The sequence below is a fragment of the Pinus tabuliformis genome, chromosome 8 (assembly GCF_031772625.1).
Source record: "Pinus tabuliformis cultivar Carrire ecotype Pingquan chromosome 8, CPIR1, whole genome shotgun sequence".
Lineage (NCBI taxonomy): Eukaryota > Viridiplantae > Streptophyta > Pinopsida > Pinales > Pinaceae > Pinus > Pinus tabuliformis.
In genome coordinates, this window is record NC_142294.1 from 1,741,066,712 (window position 1) to 1,741,092,898 (window position 26,187).

The 26,187-nt window shown below is 33.1% G+C and overlaps 1 protein-coding gene and 1 pseudogene across 1 annotated transcript; both read right to left on the minus strand.

Annotated features, from left to right (window-relative positions):
* Nucleotides 1-15,450: 15,450 nt before the first annotated feature.
* On the minus strand, nt 15,451-24,844 carry LOC149243067 (NAC domain-containing protein 68-like; annotated as a pseudogene).
* A 317-nt stretch (nt 24,845-25,161) lies between these two features.
* On the minus strand, nt 25,162-25,774 carry LOC149243068 (NAC domain-containing protein 68-like). Its single transcript, XM_089371110.1, has 2 exons — nt 25,600-25,774; nt 25,162-25,436 (listed from the first exon to the last, which is right to left on the minus strand). Exons 1-2 carry the CDS (start codon nt 25,772-25,774, stop codon nt 25,162-25,164), a joined length of 450 nt encoding a protein of 149 aa, XP_089227236.1.
* Nucleotides 25,775-26,187: the final 413 nt, after the last annotated feature.

Sequence of the window (26,187 nt, forward strand, 5' to 3'; positions counted from 1 at the left end):
TTTTGAAATCCAACCATATATTCTTAGGTAGATCCCCCTCTAGATTAACAGTGACAAGAATTGAGACCATGGAAGTAGATAAGATTGAAATTTTAGATCAAGTTCTCTAGACTCAACCTGGTTGTTAGATAATTGGTCATGCCACACTAAACAATTGAAATCTAGCTACAATAATATCACCTTTGTGGAATCTTCAATATACACATGGAGAAGATTCATGTATGTATTCTTTTGAAAATCATCATGACTAGGGAGATCTTCTATTGATTATGGAACCATTAAGGAAGCTAACTTCAACACATGGGATCTACCCCACAAATTCATTTTAGCTTATTTCACTCGAGGTTTTATATCTAATTTATTTGACCCTAGGTATCATGGAGGAAACTTTGATGAACAACTTAATGAAGATTAAGGATTCATATGCAAGTATTTCACAGGTTAAATCATGAGTAGTATCTCCATCACTAACCCTAGCACTGCATAATATAAGGTATAGGACTGACAAGACTAGGGAACCACTAAAATTGGGGGAATTTATTAAGCGCAAGCTAAAAGAATTTAGTATACCACTTGGATACATTATAAAGCTTAATGACATGATGGAATTTGAAGATTCTAGATTACTTGGTAGACTTCTGAGTAGACCAATGGAAAGAGACTCCCTACAATCTATTTGGGAGTGATGAGATCTGAAGAATAGATAATATAATCTAAAAAAAATAACATAAGGGAAATAATACTCTAATATAATGTGTTGTGTCTAAATAAATACTTACAATACTTGAGCATAGTTGAAACCTTAACTAATTGTCTCCCAGTTGAACCCTCGATTGATTGTATTATTGTTTGTTACATGATAAACTTGTTGACCATTTAGTGGAATGCATACTCGGATACTCCTCTAGTCAACCAGTCAACTAACTATGGTCAGTCAATGCTTTGGATCATTGTCTCTAGAGGATCCATAGGTATTATGAACCAACATAACCTTAGGTTCTAACCCCCCATGCCTCCTTCCCCACACCCCCCACCCCCCACCCCCCCCAATTAGCACAAAATTATGGAGTTTCAGGAGGTGAAATTGTGTTTGGAGGACACCCCCTCCATTATTACAGCTTCTTGAACCCCAAGAATACCATGTAGCTTAAAAATCTTAGCATTGGCCAGCGGCTCCATAAATCTATCAATCAGTTGATCATCAATTATGTAATAGACAATATTGATAATTTTATGTTAAACCAATTGTAGTAAGTAGTGGGTATGAAGTTGAAAATGTGTCATCTTACTATCTGAAATAGGATTGTATACCATCTGAATTACATTGTGATTATGACAATTGATGATATTCAAGCAATTAATAGGAAACCTGAGCTATCCCAAGAGTTGGCGAATCAAAAATTCATCCATCCCTACATTAGTAACCCCATGATAATCTTCTTTTGTAGTCGATAGAGAGATGACATATTTTTTCTTGCATGACCAAATCAAGGGTCTAGCACCAAAGTGAAACGCATAGAAAAAATTTGATTTTCTGTTAGCACTTTCATTTTCCCAATCAGAGTCGGTGTAGAAAAATAATGAATTTATATATATTTAACTTGTATATTAACTCTTTTAATAATAATAATAATAACAAAAATTAATCTTAATGAGGTTGTCTTTCGGATTAATCACATAATTAAGATTTAGTCACCGGTTTAAACCATCTAATTTGGTTCATCCTTAGGACAAAGGTGAAAAAATTGATCTATCCAAATGATTAAGTAGTAGAGATACACTCGTTTCTAGAATTAGTCGTTGGGAATTATCTATTATCAATTACTTATTAGGAATTAGCCATTAGGAATTAGATGTTGAAACAATAAAATTTATTGTCGTTTTAATATTAAAATAATATTAAATAAGTTAATATTTAATTATAGAACAAAATTGTTGTCAATCAACACACAAATATTATTCAACAACCTCAGTTGCATCTTCATCCTCACTTTTGAAAATGCCATCTGAAAATTACAGAACTAAAAATGCCATGCGGAAAATTGCTAATTGTAGACCGATACCATAGGGTATACACAGTAATATTTTGAGTGTGAAGGGTCACAAATATTGAGTGGACTAACATGAGGCCTTGAATTTGACCTTGAATAATTTGGTGGGAGACTTAATAATTTAAATTCAAATAATCACTTATTTTTCAAATTATTCTTCTTTGACCATAGGGCTTGCAATTTAGGAATAATGGGTTATATGGGAAATTCGTCCCACAGTTGCCAAATTTTCAACAAAATAACAGAGCTAAATAGAGTATGGATAGATATAATTGTAAAGACCAAATAAGGAAACATTGCAGAGAAAGATTCAAATATTATTATAATAAAAATCTAACTCAACAGTCAGACCAAGAGAACAAGCTCAAAGTCAACCTGAAGAAAAAAAGAATCATTCAGGGAAAACATAGCCATAAAAATACTTTAGCAAGATAGATAATCAATAGAAAGGCTTCGGCCATGTGTCAGAAGGTAGTAGCAGAAAAGAAGTTACAAATAAATTTCATTCATGTGAGTTTTACCTCAAAACATAGAAAAGTAAAAAATTAATGTTTAAAAATCAAAATACTCAAATGCATCAATATACTCATGACACACCACGTTCTCCATAAGTCCCATAACTGTTAGATGTAGGTCAACCTTCAACTCGAATATAATCACAAATTCATGTAACATTCTACAACGGAGATGATGATCAGGTGGCATGCATGTGCTACGTGACATTGGAAATCAAACGACAATTCGACGAGACAATTCATGGAAGAGGAAGAAAGTGGAAATGATGGCGCATTTAATTTGAATTCCATAAAAATGGATGAGGTGTTGGGTGTGCCTAAGATTTTTCCATAAATATTGTTAACTGTCAATTGTGACCTTGACAATATACCAGACCTTTTGAGCCTTGTAATTTTTTATTTTGAATTGTTAAATTGTTTGATAACATCTAAATTTCAGGGTTATTTTGTAATGGCGAAGATGAAAGGCCATCTTGATAATGATGGAATTACAGTCGAGCTAAGAACCAAGGCGAGATTTTATCTTTTAGGAAAAACAAAGCTTGAAGTCCAAATGCGTCATATCAAATAAGTGAGAATAGATGAGTCAGCATGGGAAAATCATTATGATTCAGTCCTTCGATGGCCATAGCCAAATAATCAATGGACTCTAGATTGCGAGTTACTTGAGAAAGTAGGAACTGGAAACATTCTCGTTGCCCCATTGGTTGCAAACATGCAGGGAAATAAAGAGGAAGTTGTTAACTATTTGATAATTCGATATCATAGTGGCAAGCTATGGCTTTCCTATCCCCAATCAATTTATGGGATAACCATCCATTTGATTACCATATTTCCATATAAATAACAGAAGGTACCCGACATGGCCGACTGTAACAAGTGGGTTACAAAATTAACTGGCAGGTTGTCAAGAAAGAAATCAAGAGGTTTAGTGATTAGTCAGGTTCAGGATCCTATGGTGAGATGGACTAGTCTGACTATATCCCTTTGAATTACACTTGTTGTTTAAGCATTATATGTTAAATTAAACATGCTAGAAGGAAATGGTGAGATAAGAAGCTCTAGAATATGTTGCACAGCTGATCAAGGAAAATTTTGAAGAGTGACAAATTCAGGTAAGTATATTAACTTTCCTTCATTTGTTATTTGGATAGCTATGAAGTTTAGTCTATTAGTCGGAGAGACATACTTTACTAGGAAGGTTATGTTGTCGATGAATAATTTTCAAATTTTCTTACATGGTTCGTTGGGAAAACCTCATCTATGGGCCCCCGTGAGTTATTTAGAAATTCATTGTTACACATTATCTCATCCTCCAACAAGCAAATATTTATGCAACATGTACGTTAAGAATTGTCATATATGCTCCACATTGAGTTTTGTTTAGATGTTATAAGATTTTTGTATAATAATACTGTAGAGGCAGACCTTCAAGAGCTACCCTACCCAGCTTTTGTCGAGAAATTTTTTGATGAGTTGCATTGACAGTCGAATACAATGTTTCATATTCCCCCTAAAGTCTTAGATCAATCTGAATATATCGTTACCCTACTCTCTAATGCAGAGTTGGATAAGGAGAAATTAGCTGCATTTTACTTACAATCTTTCAAGGTTGACCTGTGAGTTCCTCTAGCAGAATTGTCACAGAAGTCTAGTAGAAAGGAGTCACAAACTCCCAAGACCACCTTGACTTCCTATGAAGGAATTCAGTGAGAAGAGGTATTATCCAACATTCATTAAAAAACCCATAGTAACAACAAAAAATTTACGAAGTTGTCTGAGAAGTCTTAGAATCTGTTAAAGCAAAAGATAAAGTGGTCAAAAATCATAAAAAGACAAAAAATCCATAATCAACGGTTTAAGCCAACATCTTACAAGTAGTTGGAAATTATAAGGAAGTCTTTATGAAAAAAGCTTCAGTGGGACATAGTTTTGTGCAAAATGGTACTTCTACTCAGGAGAAAAACAACCCTTATACACAAGAACAAAATGATATTTCTTCCTACGAGCAAAGCCAGATGGATAAGGTCACAAGTAAATAGAAACATACTCAAATTAATGAGATTTATCTATCTAAGGATACAACACCTACTTCTCTGACACGTATTATACATGAGCAGCCTCAACCAGGTCAAAGTCTATGAGATCAAGATAATTCATAGGAAAATCCATGAGAGTGCACTATGTCAGATGACACAGTTAGAACACATAATGAGAAGACCCAGGATACACTAGTTGTGCCAACATATCAACAAAAAAGATTATGCTTGATATTCCATCAATTGATCCACCAGTCATTATGCCTACCTCAACTTGTATATCATCATCTGACCCCAATTCAACAAGCATATCAGGCAACCAAGTGAAAAAGGAACTTATTAACATTCATAGTAAGTATTTAGACCTAAACTTTGCTAGTGATTGGAATATCTTTGAATTTCTAGAATCGTTTGTAAAAGGAGAAAAATTCTGACAGAAACGGAGGAAAACGGACACCAATAAACTTTAAAAAAAGACAATAACGAGAAAGGGATATTTGGTTGGATTTTCAACATTGAGAAGTAGAAAAAGCTAACATCGATATCACAACCAAAGTTAATGATAATCACATTACCTTTCAACAATTGGTGCATCATTTGATTAATAGCAATGAGCAACTAACTACAGAAGTAACTGAGTTATAGTTAACGACCGCAGCAACAAGAAGCAAAGAGTTGACAAAAATAATTCAAAAGACTCATCATGAATTCCTAATAACCATGAAAGGATTAGAGCACACACTCGACATAGGAGCTACCTTAACTACCATGCTAAACAAATGGCCCACCTATCTAGCATGAACGCATGGTCACATGAAAACATAAGAAATTCTCATTCATGACCTGTCCACAATGAATGTTTCAGAACCAAGAGAAAAGTAGGCATTGGAAAATAACCTAGAGCAGGAACGTGAAATTTACACATAGTTGATGCAAAGTGAGAACAAGTGGCTTAGAGAATGGAAAAAAACATATATGGAATCATATAATTGTTCAAAGTTTTACAAGGAATACTTAATCAGTTGTAGCAGCTCATACACGAAAATCCTTTTAACCAAATATTATCAGAAGATAATCCATTAGAAGAAAGTTTTCAGTTTCGGGTAGATCTTAAAGAACCGAGTTCTCAAGCAAGGCTACCCGTCTAGGAGTGGATAATCATTAATGAAAATCTCTTAATATTAGCACCAGTTATTTATCAAATTTCCTTCCTAAATATGTCACCACCACTCCTATTTTATTCCTTGCCTCCACAACCATCGCCTCCTACCCATCAGTTCTTTGAACCAAATGTTTTAACATGTTTTGCAGCTTCAGAGCAACGATATCATGAAGTCGAAGTGGATCAAGAGAAGATCGATTAATAGAACCATTTCATGAAGCTTTGACTAAGACTCCAGAAGTATATGTCGAAGAAGAACCAAAAGTTTTGCATTATTTCATGTTTTACTTTCTACCTTACATCATAATCTATTTTGTATCAAAATTTTGTAAGTTATTTAGCTCTCAAACAACCAACAAATGAATATAGAATTTTATAAGTCATAATAATTTTGGTGTAACAAATGTTATACATTTTGTATCACTCAAATCTCCCATTCTTCAAGCCAAATAATGCTTTGAGGGTCATGGAGATGTTGGAGAGGCTAATTAACTTAGTCGAATGACCAATTAAGTCATATTAAGCATAATATGAGTCAATCAACAAGCTCGTTAATTCGATGACTAAGATGGATTAAGCTAAGTATAGTCAACAATGAAACTATTGTAACTCTCTCAACATGGTATTAAATACACGTGAATGCATCAATTTATCGATTTTGATTGGCTTTTAAGATATATAATAGAAGGTGTGCTTCTGTTGGTTGTCCACTACTTGTTTCTCTTCTTCCTCTCTTCACTTATGTTCTTTGCTATGTGAATTCCTGATGTCTTTACTACTGGTAAGGATGTATACTTTTCCCTAAAAAACAAAACTCTTCCATAACCATTTTATTCTTTCTTAGCATTACCCATGCTAACATAATACCTTTGACATCTTCTTCATGACTCTCGATCCTTTGGGCATCTGCCGTAGTTTTGGTCCTCATGTTAACTCTGCTCCTGCGGGCCACTAGAAAACTATGTATATTTCTTGAGAACTATTTTATTCAAAATCCAAAATATGGGTTAACGACTGTATTCTAATCCTTGATATATTTCTATTAACTACTTGTTTTACCAAATTTTTGGCCAATTTTACTCAAATTTCCATATTTTTCTACAAGACATTTTTTCCAATTTCCTAGAATTTTATAGAACCAAATTTCAAATATGACTCCATCAACATGTTATGATGTGTAACAACTTTCTATTTACTACTCTTTTGTCTTAATATAATATATTTTTACAAATTTGCATGTCCTAGAAGTAAATTGATACCTAATTTTACCCTTGTATTGTCTCAGTCGTAACTCCCTCATAATAACTTCATTCTTTGATACTAATATGTCAGTAGAAACCTCTCTCGAAGGTGTTTCATTCATGTTGCGAAAACTCTACCTATCAATAATACACATAGTCATCATGAGTTTTTTCTACTTGGAAATGTTACTAGGTCCTAAAAAATGCCATGTAGGTTAATAACCCAAAATATTAGCAAAATATTAGAAAAATTATAGACTTTTCCATTGACTTACAACTCTAATTAGCTCAAAATGACATGTAAATTTATCTTTTAACTCTCATTAGTTATACCAAATTCCACCATGTCCTCTCTCCTTTTGGTGGATATCCATATGCATTTATATACTCCTCACTCCTTATAGGACATTAACTAAGTTGCATGTATTTACTCACACACTTGGAACACATGCAAATACTACCACTACCTCTCAATCCCCACCTAATCCCGACTTCATCTTCCATCTCATTGATGATGTCACCTTCCATGTCACCTAGCCATGTAATTTCCATACCATGATCCTATAACTTATCATATTAGTTATCACATTACCTAGTGTAGCAAGGTGTCTACTCTATCATCTTGCTTACTAATATCCAATTCATCTATCGCATCACCCTATCAGTTTGACACCATAGTGCATCCTAAAATCACCATATGCATTGAAAAATATGTTTTATGGGGATTCCTAATTGTTTTAGAATAGTGGGGAAGGGGGAGGTGGTGTGGTTCTAATATGCGAGCCATATAATTCTGATTTCTAACCTCCTCCCCTCCTCCCCACCCCCATATTATCCAACGAATAATTGGATGGAGGGGATGGAGGACCAAACATCATGTATATGATTTTTGGGTCAATCCATGGTATGATTAGGAAGAAACCAAAAGGTTGCTACTACCTTGAAAATTCAAACCTATGAACTATGTTAATGAGCATGTGGCTTTGAACCCACCTTTCTTTGAGAATTTTCTATCAAACAATACACAAAACTACTAATAATTTCCCTATTGGACACTTTCTTTGGCCCCTACAAGTCTAGAATTCAAACCTAAGGCCCTACATTTCCTATTTTGGGTATATCCTACAATTGTATAGTTCTAGTAACCATATCTCTTTTTGGATATTTTTTCAAATAGTTTATAGTTTTTCAATCATTTCACCCGTATGCTCTGACTTTGGCCAGTATATGTCCCAATGTAGCAACCTGGGCAATGATATCACTTTGTCCTATAATTTTCTATCTTGGTGCCTACTAGAATGGAAAGGTATATGGAAACCCTTAAGTTTCCCTCTAACTCACCAAAAATACATTACAATTATGTTCATCCTGTAATATCACATTGATTCTACTAAGATTTTTCATTCAAATATTTTATGCAGAGGACAGGTATAATGCCAAAAACAAGCAGATTATATATATATAATCTACATTGTTTTGGTATAATGCCTCTTTTCAAACATGTAATTTTAATATGTATTTAAATGGTCTCTGTTGTGACCATTTTATTACAAATATAAGAAAATGGTCACAACAGAAACCATTTAAATACATATTAAAATTACATATTTGAAAAGAGGCATCAAATAACTATATAACTCATTCATTTTGCCTAATCATACACCACCTTGCTCATATTCTCTCAGTAGAAGGACACACCCGAGTTGTGGCTTTAAATCCACAAGCTCAATGACTTATCTAAATCCGAGTACATAACTAGTAGTAGATATAACCAAGCCAAAATACCAATACCAAAACTTCCTACCAATAGTTTCACATCCCCCGCTAGCCATGCAACCATGCAACCTTAGTATGCATCCCCTTATTTGCAATCATTGTCCATCTAGTTGTGCAATTACCATTCTAGGGTATCCAACTCACCTTGACATGGATATTTCAAAACCCCATGGTTTTAGCAGGAACTCCAAGTACCCTCTAGGTTTCTAGGTAGCTATATAGCCTCATACTAGGGAAATTTATCATGTTCCCCCAAATCCAACAATGATTTTTCCTAAGGTATCACATTTCATAGGATCTCTCTTCTTCCCTTCCTTGGATTTTCATCCTTCCCATAGGTAGAATGATGTAATATGAATTTTAGCAATGACACTAACACCCTTTTCTTTTATATGCATGTTCACCTTTTGATACATGACATATTATAAAGTCACTTTATACGGAGTTAGGATAAAAAAATATGCTCATTTGACTTAGGCTTATTTTACTAATGGCTTAGCTAACTACAATTAAGCCCTTTAACACTTAACCTTTGTCTCCCTTTTCACATTCAATGAGTCTTATCACCCATACTCTCTTGTCTAACTTAGTCTATAATAATGATGTATTTCATTAATATGCATCTAATTTCATATTTACAAAACTAGGCTCTTTCGCCTCTAAACATATAAAAACAAGCACACATGCCTAAAATGGATATGTGCTTCAGCACATTTGTTATAGACATTTTTGTGCCTCGCAGCATGGAGCATGAAATGTCAATAATTACAGGGATCCTCAGTCCCTAAACATGTTGTTCTTACCCCTAGAGGAACAAGGTCAGCAAACCACAGCACTTCCTATCAGTTCTCCACCTGAAAACACTAAAAAACAGGCTATTTTTGGATCATGTCAGCTGCTCCACTGAGCATCTGCGCTGAATGTCAACTGCTCCTCCTTGTACCTACGCTGAAAGTCAAAACCAATGAAGGCTACCTGCGCTGGGCGAGATTGGCCAAGTGGCACAGTCATTCTGCAAGGTGTCAACTGCCCAGGAAGCTTCCAAACTGACACTTGGTTCAAGGAATTCGCCCTATGATGAGTAAGAGGTACTTGATCTCCAAGTGGACTCAAGAACTGAAGTTTAACTGAAGAGGGAGAGGACACAAGGCAGCTTTAGGTCAGTCTCAAGCTGACTCATCCTTTCTCCAAATCTCCTATATATAGAGCTCTTCTATGAGGTCTAGGGAGGCTGGAATTTTGTGCAAAGCAAGGAAGTGCTGTTGGTTTACAGTTAGAGCTATTGGGTGATTGCTTTTATAGAGGAGAAGAGGAGATTTCTTGCTGCTGGGGAGGTGCTGCTGGATTGGAGCCATTTATGGTTGTAACCTTCTCAGAACCTTTTTCTTCTATCAATAAAGCTTTTGATGTTCTCCTATATACTTGTATTGCAATGATGTATTGTTTTCATCTGTATATTTGATTCATCCTAATCCATGCATCAGTTATGAGTACATGTTTCTTGTAGTTTCCTTCTCTCGTTTTTTGCAGGATCTGTGTGTAGCTGGGCCGGCAAGAGAGCAAGGAGCTGGGAGCAAGAGGCAAAGAGAGAAGACGGGATCGACAAAAGCGAAAGACATCGGTTGGTCAATCTTTTCTTCCTTCTCTGTACTTTCATAAAGGAAAACTATAAAAGCTTTACTTTCAGTTGTTGCTAAGGAACTATCACCCTTAGAGTCGGGATAGGGTCATTCCGAGTCGGATACTTTTCCCCACAACAACATTGGCCCAAAACTATTCCTTGGCTCTGCAACTTATATGTGATATGTACATCACACACAAGGGTCATCCTAGGGGTGTTACTTTAAGTAGGAAACATGAAATATTAGACATACACATGAAGATGGAGGCAACTCAAATTTTAAACCATAGTTCCAATATGTTACAATGCCTTATAGTGGGATAATACTTTGGTGCTAATTTATTATCCTTTTTTTTTGTTTGAGGGACATATATTTATATGGTTGTAGTCTCATAAATTCCCAATCCCCCACATAAAATTCCATTTCATTGCATTGTTTACCCACTAGTTGTTTGATCCTATTTTGTTCTATAAGCAATTTTTTCTTCAATAGTTTGAGAACCTATTGTTAGTGCCCTATGTGGTCCTCCAGTGTAGAAGCCTTTATGGTCCCTTTCAAAGGTGATGTGATGTATTGAGGATTATTTCTATAAAGTGCCATAATTGAGGACATTTTTAATGAAGTGTGGAAGGAGACATTGTCCTACCACTATTCCAAGGCCAACCACTTGGCCCGTTACATCTATTTATTAGATGCAAATAAACATATCTATTGTTATGCCCTTATAATACTAGTGTAGTCCCCTTATTGTTATTGTTAGTGTAGCTTTCTATTGCTATTGTTGTAATCATGTAGTCTCAATATTTTTATTGTTGTGCCCCATAGAAGCCCACTATTGTTATTGTTATGCCCTTACATTATTATTGTTATGTAAGCTATGATTATATTGTGACCCATTAAAATCATATATATACCAACGAGGTCTTTTCATTTGTATAATCCAAGAATTATTAATTTACGTGATGTAAAGGAGGTTTCCCTCTCGACGAGTGAAGTTGTTAATCTATCATTTCTTTAGTTTGTTTATCTGGTTGCATAACATTTGGTATCAGAGCTTTGGGTCCCAGGGTTTCACTATTTCAAACATGCCATCATAGAAGTTTCACTATAAATTATTTCTATGAAGGTTTAAAAGCTGAAATTTTGACCACATGGAGAAGAACTCTTGATGAAATTCTTGTAAAAAAATAAGATCTTGGTTTGCTTTAGTTTCTGAGATATAGTGTGAAGAAGTTAAGGTTTTTAATACTCTAGAATTCAGTCCCAAACAAGTGACCTTGGGAAAATTCTAATAACTTTTTCTATGGGCATGAGATTTGAATTTCATAAATCTTGAATTAAATCAAATAGAATTTAGTTTTTCGTTTATCATTTTTATAGCCGAAGGTTCGAACAATGACATGTGACATTCCTTACAAGGTCACTCTACTGACTCGTCTATAATGAGGCCATGGTGGGAGATTGGACATAACATTAGCTTGAAGTATCAAATTTTGGTCTGAATTTTGGCATTGGAAAGAAGACATACATGGATACCACAAGACGAAATTTCATATCTTGGAGAGCCTAAATTGTATAGATACAATAGCTTCAATATCTAGCTCCAGAAAACAAGCAAAATGGTGTGTATAATTTTTTCATTTGCAACTCTTTGTTTGAAAAATAAGTTTGAAGTGATTAAAATGACATAGAGAAGCATAGATATCATTATTTCATTCCAATATGTCTGAAAACAGAAAAATGGACATAACCAATAAGCAACGAGAAAGCTCTAATATGAGGCATGAAGAAGAGGAAGAAATGCAACATGATATATCAAAATTACAGGACCAAGTGCAACTAATTTCTCCCTCTCAAAGAGTAAGCAAAAATGAGTTGGAAGTGATGATAAATGTTAATATGGATGGTTTAGAATAAAAAATAAGAGAAATGGAAGGTTTGAAGGATGGTTTAAAAGCAAAAATGCAAGGCTTGAAGGATGGTTTGACAAAGTTTCTACAACAAATTCTTCCTAGTTGTGACAAGGTACTCCATGAAACCCATGATTAAAACAAATGGAATGTTAATCAAGATTTTAAAGATTCTAACTTCGGATTGAAGACTAACCACATTCCAAAGATCGATATGAGCAAATTTTAAGTCAAGGATCTGATAACATAGATACCACATATGGAGCAATTCTTTGATCTATATGATGTGTTGGACACACTAAAGGTATGCATTGCAGCTTTATATTTTGAACAAAATCACTATATGTGGTATTGATGGCTTTGTTCTCGTAAATCAATTGTCACTTGGAATTTTTTTTAGAATAATTGGTAGCACATTATGAGGATACAAAGAGAAATACCTTAATTATCCAATTAATAAATCTCAAACAAATATTGTCATAAATGTGTTGAGAAGAAACTATTTTACATAGATTGTCAAGAGGAGGAAGGAAAGGAATAAGGAGCATCAAAAGAAGAGGATATACACCATGAACCAACCCCAGAAAAAGAAGAAATGAATCCGATGATATCTTGTAATGAACTGGTGGGAATTACCACTCCTAAAACCCTAAAGATAGAATAATATATCAAGAAGAAAAAGATAATAATTCTTATTGATTTGGGTATTACACATAATTTTATTCATTGTAAGATAGCCAAGGAATTGAAATGATTTCCATATACGACTCGAGACTGTTAAGTGATGGTTGCAAATAGAGGAACTATAAATTTCTCTAGAAAGAAAGAGCCATAATATCAAGGTAACCATGGCATAATATGTATTGAATAGTCCAATGCTTTCCATTCGAATGGGTGGTGTTGATGTTGTACTAGGAGTCCAATGGTTACAATATTTGGAGACAATAACTTCCAATTTTCAAGAAATCTTCCTGAATTTTTTTGGGAAAGAAAGGAAGTTGAATTAACGGGTATTCAACTCTAAAAGTATTACAAATCTTTTGAAGAAAGAAAATCGGGGTGTAATTATACAATTATGCTCACTATAGGTTCAAACATTGAAGTCATCTATTTATCTACATCTCCAAAAAGTCTCGGACAATCATTCAAGTGTGTTTGATAATCCCAAAGGCCTCCCACCAATTCATGATTATGATAATGCTATTCAATTTATTCCAGGAAGTGTTCCTCCAAACATTAGGCCTTACAAATATCCCTATGCCCAAAAGAGTGAAATTAAACGTATGGTTGTAGAAATGCTAGATGATGGTATAATTCAACCTAGTCAAAGTTCTTTCTCTCCTTGACTAGTATTGGTGCATAAGAAGGACGGATCATGGAGTATGTGTTTGGATTATAGGGAACTCAAAAAGCTCACTATTACAAATAAATTTCCCATTCCTATCATTGATGAATTATTGGATGAATTACATGAAGAAATTTTCTTCACCAAATTATATATTAATAAAATTTTAAATCAATAGAATTGGTGATTATACTTGCTTCCATATTGTTTATATATTATTACATTATTCTCCTACACTACAAACATATAAATAATGCCTTGAATAATTTACATACCCAAAACTATTTGAAAATAAATTTCATACACCAAAACTCCATAAATATTCCATAAATATTAAAGCCACGTTTTAGAACGGTGATTTCGCTACACTACAAACGGGTCTGGATGCAATAGAGTCAAGTAGATACAGATAATACATTTACATCAGCCAAAACTCCATAAATATTAATCTTTTTTTATATGATTTAACCTTTAAAAAAAGCCATGTTTTAGTACCGTGATTTCGCTACACTACAAACGGGTCAGGATGCAATAGAGTCAAGTAGATAATAGATAATACATTTACATCAAGCAATGGACCTTGAATTTAAAAATGTGTTTTAATAAAATGGATGACAAAAAGGAAGATATATATATATATATATTCGACTTGAATTAATTTATTTAAACCAAACACGTTTTTCAAGTCGAAGGACTTTGGCTACAAACGGGTAAAGCAAGAGAATCAAGTAAATACGACACGTCTGGTAAACAAGTAGAATCGTACCTCTTATTCACAGCGCGACAGAGACATGCTGCTCTTTTCGTGTGCTCAATGCATCATCTCTATCCTGTTTTTCATTTTAAATGTTGTTAAAACTTTAACGTCAAAGTATTAAATGTGTTATGACAGACCCTACCACTGCATATTTTCTAGTGCATGCCCAGCCTACGTAGACATTTGTCACCTTTCCCATCTCTGTGCTGTTTTTTCTTTTTAAATGTTCTCAACTCCAAGAAAACCACTATTTTCGTCACTGGCAGAGAATCTAGGTTAGGTGGGGGAGAAAACCACTATTTTATTTGACTACTCAAAATAATTTTAATTAATAGGGTTAATATTAAAAAATTATGAGTTAGGTATCATGGTTTAATTTTAAATTCATTTTGACTTAGGTATACTACAACTAGGTTTTGATGTAATTGTGGAGAACTCACAGTGATAACCAGATTTTGTCAATATTTCAAATTTTAATGGGGATGCATGATCAGAACAATTTCTAAATGCTGATAGTAGAAGAGCTAAATAAGAAGTTTGAATTATAGGGAACTCGAAATTTTAAATTAATAAAATTGGTGATGATACTTACTCTCGGATTGTTTATATATTCTTACACTACACTACAGACATATAAATAATACCTTGAGTAATTTACATACCCAAAAACTATTTGAAAATAAATTCCATACACCAAAACTCCATAAATATTAAAGCCACGTTTTAGAACTATGATTTCGCTACACTACAAACGGGTCTGGATACAGTAGAGTCAAGTAGATAATAGATAATACATTTACATGGGCCTTGAATTTAAAAATGTGTTTTAATAAAATGGATGACAAAAAAGAATATATATATATTCGCCGTGAATTAATTTATTTAAAAAAAACACGTTTTTCAAGTCGAAGGACTTTGGCTACAAACTCGTTTTGGATGCAATGGAATACGACACATCTGGTAAACACGTAGAATCATACTTCTAGAGATTTGGATGCAATGGAATACGACACATCTGGTAAACACGTAGAATCATACTTCTGGAGAACGTGCAGTGACAGAGACATGCTGCTCTTTTCGTGTGCTCAATGCATCATCTCTATCCTGTTTTTTATTTTAAATGTTATTAAAACTTTAACGTCAAAGTATTAAATGTCTTATGACAGACCCTACCACTGCATATTTTCTAGTGCCTGCCCAGCCTACGTAGACATTTGTCACCTTTCCCATCTCTGTGCTGTTTTTAATTTTTAAATGTTCTCAACACCAAGTCAAGCTACTAAAGACAAAGTACTAATGTTTTCAACACCAAGTCAAGCTACTAAAACAAAGTACTGTCATGAGATGTTGAAGTTGGTGGCCCTAGTTGGAGATGCAGGGGACAATACTGAATTTTGGGGTTGAGGTTGGGACCCTTCGAACGCGTATAACTGCTTGACTGTGCCCAAGTCCAATCTAAATTTATTTAAACTATTACTTTTTGCAGACCGGACAAACATAATTTTTGAAAATATGCCAATTCCAATAAACATATTTTTTTTATTAAATACCAACTCCAATAAACATAATTAAAAAAACCTAATCTAAACCAACTGCAATGCTCGGTCTTTTGACACATGAACGCATTCGCATTCACACGAGGATGATTTTGTCCAAGTGATTTTAATCTTAAACCAATAAAAACCTATTTTAATTTCATACCAATGTCAATTATTCTAATATATACTATAATTTATTAACATATAAAAGTGGGAACTAAATATATTTTTTTATCTATTACAAAAAAGTTTCTCATCATTATACATTTGCCACTCTAGAATAACCATTCCGCCTAATTAGTCAAAATAATCCTAATTAACAGCAATTAATATATATAGTTATTCATAAAACTCAATCCAATTAGATGAAAAGATAACATTAATAGTTATTCATAGAAGTTAATCCAATTAGATGAGAAGACAACAACATTGATTAATATTAATGTATTTGTTATTCATGAAAATCATATTGGTAGAGTACATATTTTGATTCAAACATCATATTGGTAAAATATGATTTTACTTTTACAAAATGCTTTTAACATCCAATGAATTGTTAGATAATATATTTATTTTTAAATACAATAATTATATGGTCAATTTCAATTTAATTGGTAAATTTTTTTTTAATATTATAAATAAAGAATAAAATTATTATAATATTAAAAACAAATATAAATATTTATAAATTTTATAATAAAATTAATTAATAAATTTTAAAAAAAATATAATGATATATAAAATTAAATTACTAAATAAAATATTTTGATGATGAGTATGATGATTAAAGTCTAAGATTACTAATATGATTTATTAGACTTTAAAAAACTAGGAGATTAATTGAGATTCTTTAAAATTTTATTTAGTTTTGAATTTTTGCAATGTTCACTTTTTTTAACACTAGTCAAAACATAAAAATAATTCTTGTTAGGAAGAATGAAGTTGATGACTTCCATATAATACCTTAGCTACATTTTCCCCTCTAGCTCCTTATCATCCCACAATTCATCCTTAAATTTGAAAGTAACAATATTTTAATTATTCTTATTATTTTTCAAGATAATCTCCTCCTTTATCCCCGAAAAATCTAGGGCATCCTTATGCCTATAGCTCCTTATCATCCCACAACCCATATTTAAATTTGGAAGTAATGGTATTTCCAATATTATCTTTATTTTGCAAGATAATCTCCTAGTAGAGAGATTGGACATTCTTATGCCAACATCTTTTGAGCCAAATGTGGGGCTTTTGACTAGAGTTAGAAACAAGTTTGGAGAATCTCTTGGCTTCCATGTTGTAAAGCTTCTTCTTATACATTATATACCTAAACATAGCCATATTTTGAATGGACAAAAAACTAGCTTCACTCAAGAGGATAAGGTAGGGAGTATTTCCTCTAATCTTTATATTATAAATTATAAGTTGCTTTTGCATCAACTAAATCCTCCAACACAATTTTCTAGATATACTTCAATCCCAAAACTTACATCTTTATAAAATAACAAAAATAACAAAAATATTAATTTTTTTTCCTTCAAACCTATTACAAATTATTACATATAATTTTACCTAATTTAATAACTTAATTATTCAATAACCATATAAATTTATTAAGAAACTTGATGAAATCTAACATTGAGGAAACGTAAAGAAAAACTTTACTGTGTACACCAATGAATGGCAAACTCTTCTCTCTTATCCGTAAGTCTCTCTCCGTGTGGAGCCTATAGCCAAGGGAAAGGTGACTTTGTCATGGGTTGAATGCATGTGCTTTTATTTTTTTTACTTCCTCCATATCGAGACAAAATATTAGGCATAACTTTAATAACTTTTAATGGGCAATATTTGCAACGTATTCAATATAATTTCAATTATATGATATGCACATCAAAGTGAGATAAAAATACATGAAAACTCATTTATATATAGATATGTTTATATAGGCTTGTGTATAAATTTTTTATTTTATTTTTTATTTTTGATAAAAATATATAAATCATTATTTATATATAGATAAATATAGATATATTTATAGAAGAATTTTAAATTATGTTTAGTTTGGAATGGGATTTTCATAATTTTAATTTAATTAGTAATAATTATTAGTTGGGTGGTAGGGATTCAATATTTATAGAATATTTTTATTAGTATTTAAAAATTAAAAAGTAAAGTTTATCTCCAAAATAGTTATGATTTTTTTCCCTTTTAATTAAATTGATTAATTAAGGAAAATAATATCATATGAACAAGTATCATATGGAATGAGTTATGGGTTTTTGGCATGTGGTATTGATGAACCATTGTATTGCCTTACGGTATTTTAACAAAACATACTTACATATTAAATATCTTCATCATAAAGTGGGTACGAAGCTCCATTTTTAATAATTTTGTTCTTTTACATGTATCTATGTTTAACTTATATATTGATTCATTTTATTAATAATAATAATAATACATTTATAATATATCAAGGAATAAGTCTTTTCCTTCCTACAGACATTTAGTATCCATTTGATTTATATCTTGCACTAGTATATACTAGCAATTGCACTAGATATTGCAAAGGAAATGTTGTTAAGGCATAAATTTGAAAAACATTGTGACATATAAAGAATTATTGAAGATGAAAATTAATAAACAAAATGTATTTCAAAAGTAGAAGATAAAGAGAGAGCACTTACATAATGCCAAATTGACACATTTTCTCACATAGATTGCCTCTTAATCTTCAAAGATGGTCTTTCAAGTTCCAATAGCAAATATTTGATAGATTTTGAAAAAATACAAGTAGTAGATGGCATCAGATAAGCTAAATAAAATAATATTAATTCATGAAGAATATGATGGCTATATTTCCAAATCTAAATTTGCATCACAACCTCACAAATTTTAGACATCATCACATAATAGATGAAAATGAGCCACACATCAGCTCCCAGTTATTCATAAATTTTGGTTTAGAATCTACAACTTCGAAAATATCAACATTCGTCATTTTCATGAAGTGATAACATATCACACTTCATTGACGAGAAAGTCACAATCAATCATAATGTAAAACCCATCTGCACTAGGAGTTTCTGATGTACCTCAATAGCAATCAGATAAAATTCGATTCCAAGATGGACATTTCCTTTCTCATGGATAAGGAATAATGAAGAATGGATAGACTAGAATGCACACTGTCATGGTGGAAGCACATATGGATCAGAACCTTTCAAAATTTCATTATTTACATGTAGTTGGCAATCTTGAATAGAGGACCCACATTGGAATTTCTTTAGATAATGAATGGATCAAGTCCAACCAAATGTGTCTATGTGTAAAAGAGGTGAAAGGAACACAAGCCACTTACTGATATTCTATCCTTACTAAAGGGAAATCTGGACTTGAAATGGATGGTTTGACAAGGATAAAGGACCGTGGACAAGGAGGTTATGTTGAAGAGTGCTTTAAAAACTGGTAGAAAAGCTTAGATCTCAAAGACCTCAAAGGCCTTCCTCTAGTGTTATCATGGGGAATCTGGAAAGTTAGAAATGTCAAAATATTTTTCCATGTGCCTTCTGAGGAAAATCAATCTTCTCAAACTTCAAATCTTTTTCATCAACCATTACACAGAATAATTTTATTCGTTCTCCTATGGACAAATCTGGAACATGGGGATTACTTTCATGGATCTAGTCAAAGTACCCCAAAAAACAAGAGCCAAAGGTGTTCCCTATCTCAAATTATCAATAACTCTAATTGTATCAGATTTAAAATAGATTTAGATGAGGATCAAATATCTACACTCAGCTTATTGCCCTAAAATACTCTTAAAACTAGCATCCCATAGTGGCAATTAAAAAATACAAGTGTCTAGCGACATTGTCATTAGATAGTACACACCAGATCATATTATACTAGGTTGAAGCACACATGGCAGATTTGGGCACCTTCTATTACAGCACCATTACACAAATCCATGCAACGTTAAATTCCACACAACATAATGATCTATAGGTGAGAATGCAACAATAAATAGACAGTAAGGGCACATGACAAATTTTAGTATTCGAACAGTAAGGGAACATGCATGCATGTATGAAACAACCATAAATAGAATAGGATAAGTTTATCATTAGACATCATGTTAAAGATAAAGTGCTAAAGCTATATGAGGTAGTTTTGTTTTATTCTTTAGTCTTTCTAAATTCATTTTTTATCAGTTAGATAGAGTGCAGATCTAGATATCTAAGAAATATACCTAGTTTTATGAACCCTAGGTGTCACTTATAAGAGAGAGTGAGAGTATGGATCTGTAATAGGGTTAGTTTTAGTTCTTACATAAAATCCTTTCTAGAAAAATTTCTAGAAGATTTTTATTCAGGAGTATTGGAATAGCAGTAACAACGGATTTTGACATTGATCTATGTGTTCAATGCATGTATTCAAATTGTGTTTATAGATTATAGTGAGATTCAGATTGTTGTTTTGATTAGCCTTTAAATTTAGACAATGTTAGTTTCCATTAGAAGAAGAATTTGTTTACAATGCATTAGACAAATTCATAATGGTATGAGAGAGGTTTGTTGAAACCTTCTAAAAATCCTTCAATAGATAGTAGGATTGGTACCTATGAAAGGGAGTTATCGCGAGGCGCTAGGGGTCAGATTTTGTGATCCATACTTGAGAAAAGCAGATTGTAATTGTGATCAGGTAATTGTCAGGTTCTTTGTTAGGCTACTGATCTGTTTTAACTTTTCTTTAGGTGATATTCCAATGCAGTTGTATGGGTACAATCAATCTCAAATACAATGACACATTGGAAGGTCGTTCTTAACTTCATGCTAAGGAAGTCTCGGGTAACCAATCGAGATCCATCTTAACTCCAGATCTACCAAGCACTGGGAGGGATCAAATATATTTTTCACTCTAAAAGAGGTTTTCACCTCAAGATATTCAATCCCTCTTGATACTTGATAGATCTGGAGTTAAGATGGATCGTGACCATGGAGGAAGAAGAGTTTGGTATCCCAAATATAGATATGTTGAAATAAAAAATATATTGAAAAGAAGATTTAGATTAGGAAGATTTTGGAGGTGCAAGGGGTGCCTCTTTACCTTGAAGTTCAACAAGAAAGCATAGATGGATAATCTAGACATTACTAGAGGGAACAAAGTAAATTGGTGCTCCAACTATTTCCTTTCAAGTAAGCCACCCTCATAAAAAGTTCCCTGGTTATTTTGCACTGATGTCTTCCATTATTGAAACAAAACCTTCTAGTAATAAAGAGGCAATAAGGAAGCAAGTACTTCAAAATTCCATGATGGAGGAATACATCTCCTCTTAAAGAATGATGGGTAGCAGATAGTGCATAGAATAGTGGGGAAGTCAGTGTTTGACTCTATGTTGTTTTACAAGGATAAGCATGTAATAGATAGCAACATAGAAAAATTCAAAGCTCAGTTTGTGGCTAGAAGGTTCTCCCATTAAAAAGGAGTTATGAGGAGACTTTTTCTCTTGTTAATAAATATACCTCTATCAGATTTACTATGTCTTTCACAACAACCTTCCATTGTATTTTATATCAAATTTATGTAAAGACAACATTTCTTAATAGGTTGGTTGAGGAGGTATATGAATAAACCAACCAAGAAGCTTTTAGGTGAGTAGACTTGAAACCCATATTTTCAAGTTGAAGAAGGTCTTTTATGGGTTGAAGCAGACACCATTTGCATGGCACTCCAAGACCAATTAGTAGCTTTCACATTTCGGTTTCACTAAGACAGATGCAGATTCTAATTTTTACTATTTGGTTGATCATTCAAATATTCTTGTTTTAGTCCTATATGTAGACAATCTTAAACTCATAGGATGTTCTAAAGATTCAGAAAATGGTGAAGGGAAAAATTGGCAAGACGATTTGCCATGAAAGGCATTGGCATGATGCATTACTTTGTGGCTCTAGGGGTGTAGCAAAGTGTAAATGAAGTGCTCCTTGGATAGAATAAGTATGTAATTGAAATTATTAGAATATTTCAAATGATGGACTGCAAAACCATGGCTACTCCCCTAGTATGTAATTGAAATTTTGAAGAGATTTCAAATGATGTACTACAAACCTACATCTGCTCCCCTGCAGTTGTAAATCTGTTATACTTTGTTGATTCTAATTCAGATTTGATGAACATATGTGTATAGGGAATTGATAAGTTCCCTCTTGTACTTAGTTAACACAAGGCCTAACATTTGTTTTGTAGTCAACACTTTTAGTACATGGTGCATCCTAGGCAAATTCATCGGGTCGCCGCAAAACACAATATCTAATACTTGAAAGGGGGCAATGCATTTTGCACTAAGATATGTTAGTGATGGAGAGGTGGCATCACAAGGTTTTCAAAATTATGATTGGGTAGATAGTGCTCGTGACACAAATAACACTTCAAGGTGCTCTTTCAGTTAAAGTTCATCTATGGTTTCCTGGTTCAGTAGTTAAAAAAGTACAAAATTATGCAGGACTGAGCTGAGCATAAGCAGAATATATGGTTGCCAATTCTTCTAGTTCTGAAGCCAAGAAAATTACTATCATAGTTGACAAATAAAACTTTGGATACTTTTGGAACAATCAAAATTGTATAAAACTCTGCAAAGATCGAGTTTTTCATGATCAATGCAGACACACTGAGATCAGATAGTATTTTATTAGAGAAAAGAGTTCATAAAGGAGCTATGATTCTACAACACATTCCAACATATCAGTAAGTACTTGGTATTTTGACTAAACCTTTGGCCAAAGGGAAGTTAAAGATGACTTGGATTGGTGGAGAACACTTTTCTTGATAAGAGCGACTCTTAAATAGTCTTCCACTTATCATCTTCTACTGATTTGAAGCACAAATGGAAATTATGGGCACCTTCTGTAACAACAACGTTATATAAATCCATGCAATGGTACATACAGCATAATGATCATATATGATCAATATACTAGGATGCAACATAAAAATGCATTGTGGGCATATTACTAATTTTACTATTCCAGTAGTGAGTGTGCATGCATGAATCAGCTATAGATAGAATATCATGATTTTATCCTTACTCTTCATTTTAGATATAAGGTGATAAATTTATATGAGGTAGTTCTGTTATATTTTTAACAGTCTTGTAAATTCATTTTTGTATCCAGTAAATAGAGTGCAGATCCTTCTTGCAGCACAATCTCTTGCATGGAGATCCCAAGATCGAAGAAATAGATATATTTTTGTAAACCTAGACACACACTACTATCTATAAGAGAAAATGTTAGGGTACATATCTGTATAATTATTAGAGAGTTTTACTTTTATTTATGCTACAAAAAATTCAACATATCAAATTTTCTATTAGTTTTTTATTCAATGATAATGGAATAGCATTAACAGGGGTTCTCCACAATGATCTACATTTTTTGTGTATGTTTTCTAATTGTGTCTGTTTATAGGCTAAAACGAGATTCATATTATAGTTTTGATTAGCCTTTAAATTCAAATTATGCTAGTTTCGTGTGGGGGAAGAATCTGTTTACCAAGTGTTACTAAATTTCATCACTTGTTAGTAATTAATTGGATGAATGGAAGTAGCAGAATATGAATTCAAACTTTTTGTCCGTCTTTATTTTAGAGTTCTTTGAATGTCTACAAACAATTAAATGGTGAATCAGACACCTTGAGGAAGGAAGGACTACAACTGTCTGAGGGTTCAAGCTTATGGAGGGAAATCAAGGATTGCCATATCTTATAGGAACATATTTCTCCATACTCAAATGGGTAGTCTTATGACAATCAGTTTTCTGAAGATGACCTAAGTGCCTCGAAAGAACATTTTTGAATTTTATTGAAGATACATGACCCTTCAATCCATATCAATGTTTTTTGCAAGCTTAGCAAAAAATGTATATTTGTGTTTTGAATTTCTCTAAGCTTCAAGCATTTACAAAATGTATTCTTTATACTAAAATGAAATAAAAAATTTAAAAAAATGAGGAAAAATATATCAATATCAATCGATATGTAAGCCAATAAATGCACCAAAAAAGCACTGATTGAAAATATATGGCAGTAGCAGAAAATGAAATTATACATTCTGTTTGTTTCCAACTCTTCCTATGTAGGGAAGAATCTGAATCCTGGAGGGAAATGTAAGTCCGCTTCTTCATTTCTACTACCATGCTTCTCACAAGTCTTGATCCTTTGGCCTGTTACTTCCTTTTTTAATGTTTATCTAATGCCCTATGTTTGATAAAGATATTTCACTCTATCTTGTGGTGCAAGCCATTCTAACCAAAATAACTTACTCTTAAGCTTCCTTTCTTCCTTGCAAGCCTATTAAAATCAACAAGATGGTATTTGTGCATGCGACAAATGGTCTTTTAGCCTTTGGGTGCCTTCCCAACATAGAATACTAGAGCCTTCTTGATGCCTACTCTTTTCTTTCCTCCTTTAGCAGTGATGGGCTTATCAATAATAGTAGCTTTCCAGTATCCATAACAAGCCGCCCTATTGGGCCTTGACCCATTTGGGTACTTTCTATCCCAAGGAGTGAAGAAGTACCATTCCTTCTCTCCAAACAAGGCTTTCTCTGTAAACAATAAAAGAACAGAACAAGCTCTTAAGTAACCTCTGAATTGTTTCTATTTACACATTCCAGGAATTTGGCTACAAAGCTTATGGAGGAAAAATGAAATATTGCCTAGAAGTTGCCATGGATCATATTTGTGGAGGTCCATATCTACTATTACTTGAACAGGGAGTTAATGTGAGGTTCCTTTCTTGAACAAGTCATACACGACCAGCTCCTCCTCTTTAGGGAGAATTTGAATACCGAAGGCATTATGTAAGTCTGCTTCTGCATTTCTACTTCCCATGCTTCTCAGGAGTCTCGATCCTTTGACCTGCTACTGCCTTTTTTAATTTTTATCCCCTTTCCTATGTCTAATAAATATATTTCACTCGGATATGTGGTGCAAGCCATTCTATATCTATCTATAAGACTATAAAATATTCTTGAAATTTACAGTGAAAATAAAAATAAGTGTAATTCAAACTCAATATATTTATTTCCCATGGCCATATTACTAGACATGGAAGAAATGAGTGGAGTGAATTTTAGTATGGAATAAAATCCAAACACATGTCTCCAAAAAAAGAACCATGTCTAACCAAAATAAATCGCTCTTAAGTTTCATTTCTTCCTTACAAGCCTATTAAGATCATAAAGATGGTATTTGTGCATGAGGAAATTGGTCTTTGAGCCTTTGGGAGCCTTCCCAGCATAGAAGATCAGATCCTTCTTGATGCCTACTCTTTTATTTCCTCCTTTAGTAGTGATGGGCTTATCAACACCTGTAGCTTTCCAGTATCCAGAACTAGCCGCCCTATTGGGCCTTGACCCATTTGGGTACTTTCTATCAGGGGAAGTGAAGAAGTACCACTCCTTCTCTCCAAATAGGGATTTCTCTATAAACAATAAAATAACATGACAAAATATTCAGTAAGGCTTCAATTATTTCTATTTACACATTCCAGGAATCGAGCTACAAAGGAAAAATGAAAAATTACTTGGAACATACCATGGATCATATTTGTAGAGGTCTACATCTACTATTATTTGAAAAATTACCTAGAAGGTAGCATGGATCATATTTGTAGAGGTCCACATCTGCTATTATTTGAACAGGGAGTGTTTGTGAGGTCGCTTTCTTGCACAAGTAATGCACCACCAGCTCTTCCTCTGTAGTGAAGAATCCAAATCCCAGAGGCAACTGTAAGCCTGCTTTGACATCTCCACTACCCATGCTTCTCAGAAGTCTCAATCGTTTGACCTGTTGCTGCATTTTTTAAAGTTTAGACCCTATCTTGTGTCTGTTAAATATATTTCACTCTATCTTATGGTGAAATCCATTACCAACCTTCCAAGTTTTTCAAAGGATGGGTAAGGCTATTGGGTAATGTTGTAACCAAAAAATAATAGTTCTCAATCAATATGATGGCTGAAACTATTTCTATCGTCTGACATCAAAACTAATGACTCACAACTTTACAGGTGGCATAGGAGGGGAGGTGTGGAGTAAAAAAAATAGCTTATTCACTTTGGTCAATTACTTTTTATGTAAATTAAATAATCAAATAAGTAGATTGTATATATAAACATCAATAAAAATCATAATTTATCAATGTGGGTTTTTCATCGTTTTGTTGAAATCCAACC

Coding starts and splice junctions, on each gene's coding strand:
- LOC149243068 (XM_089371110.1), bottom strand. CDS start 25,774: ATGGGTAGTGGAGATGTCAAAGCAGGCTTACAGTTGCCTCTGGGATTT. Junction 25,437..25,599: donor TGATCCATGCTACCTTCTAG/GTAATTTTTCAA, acceptor TATTGTTTATAG/AGAAATCCCTATTTGGAGAG.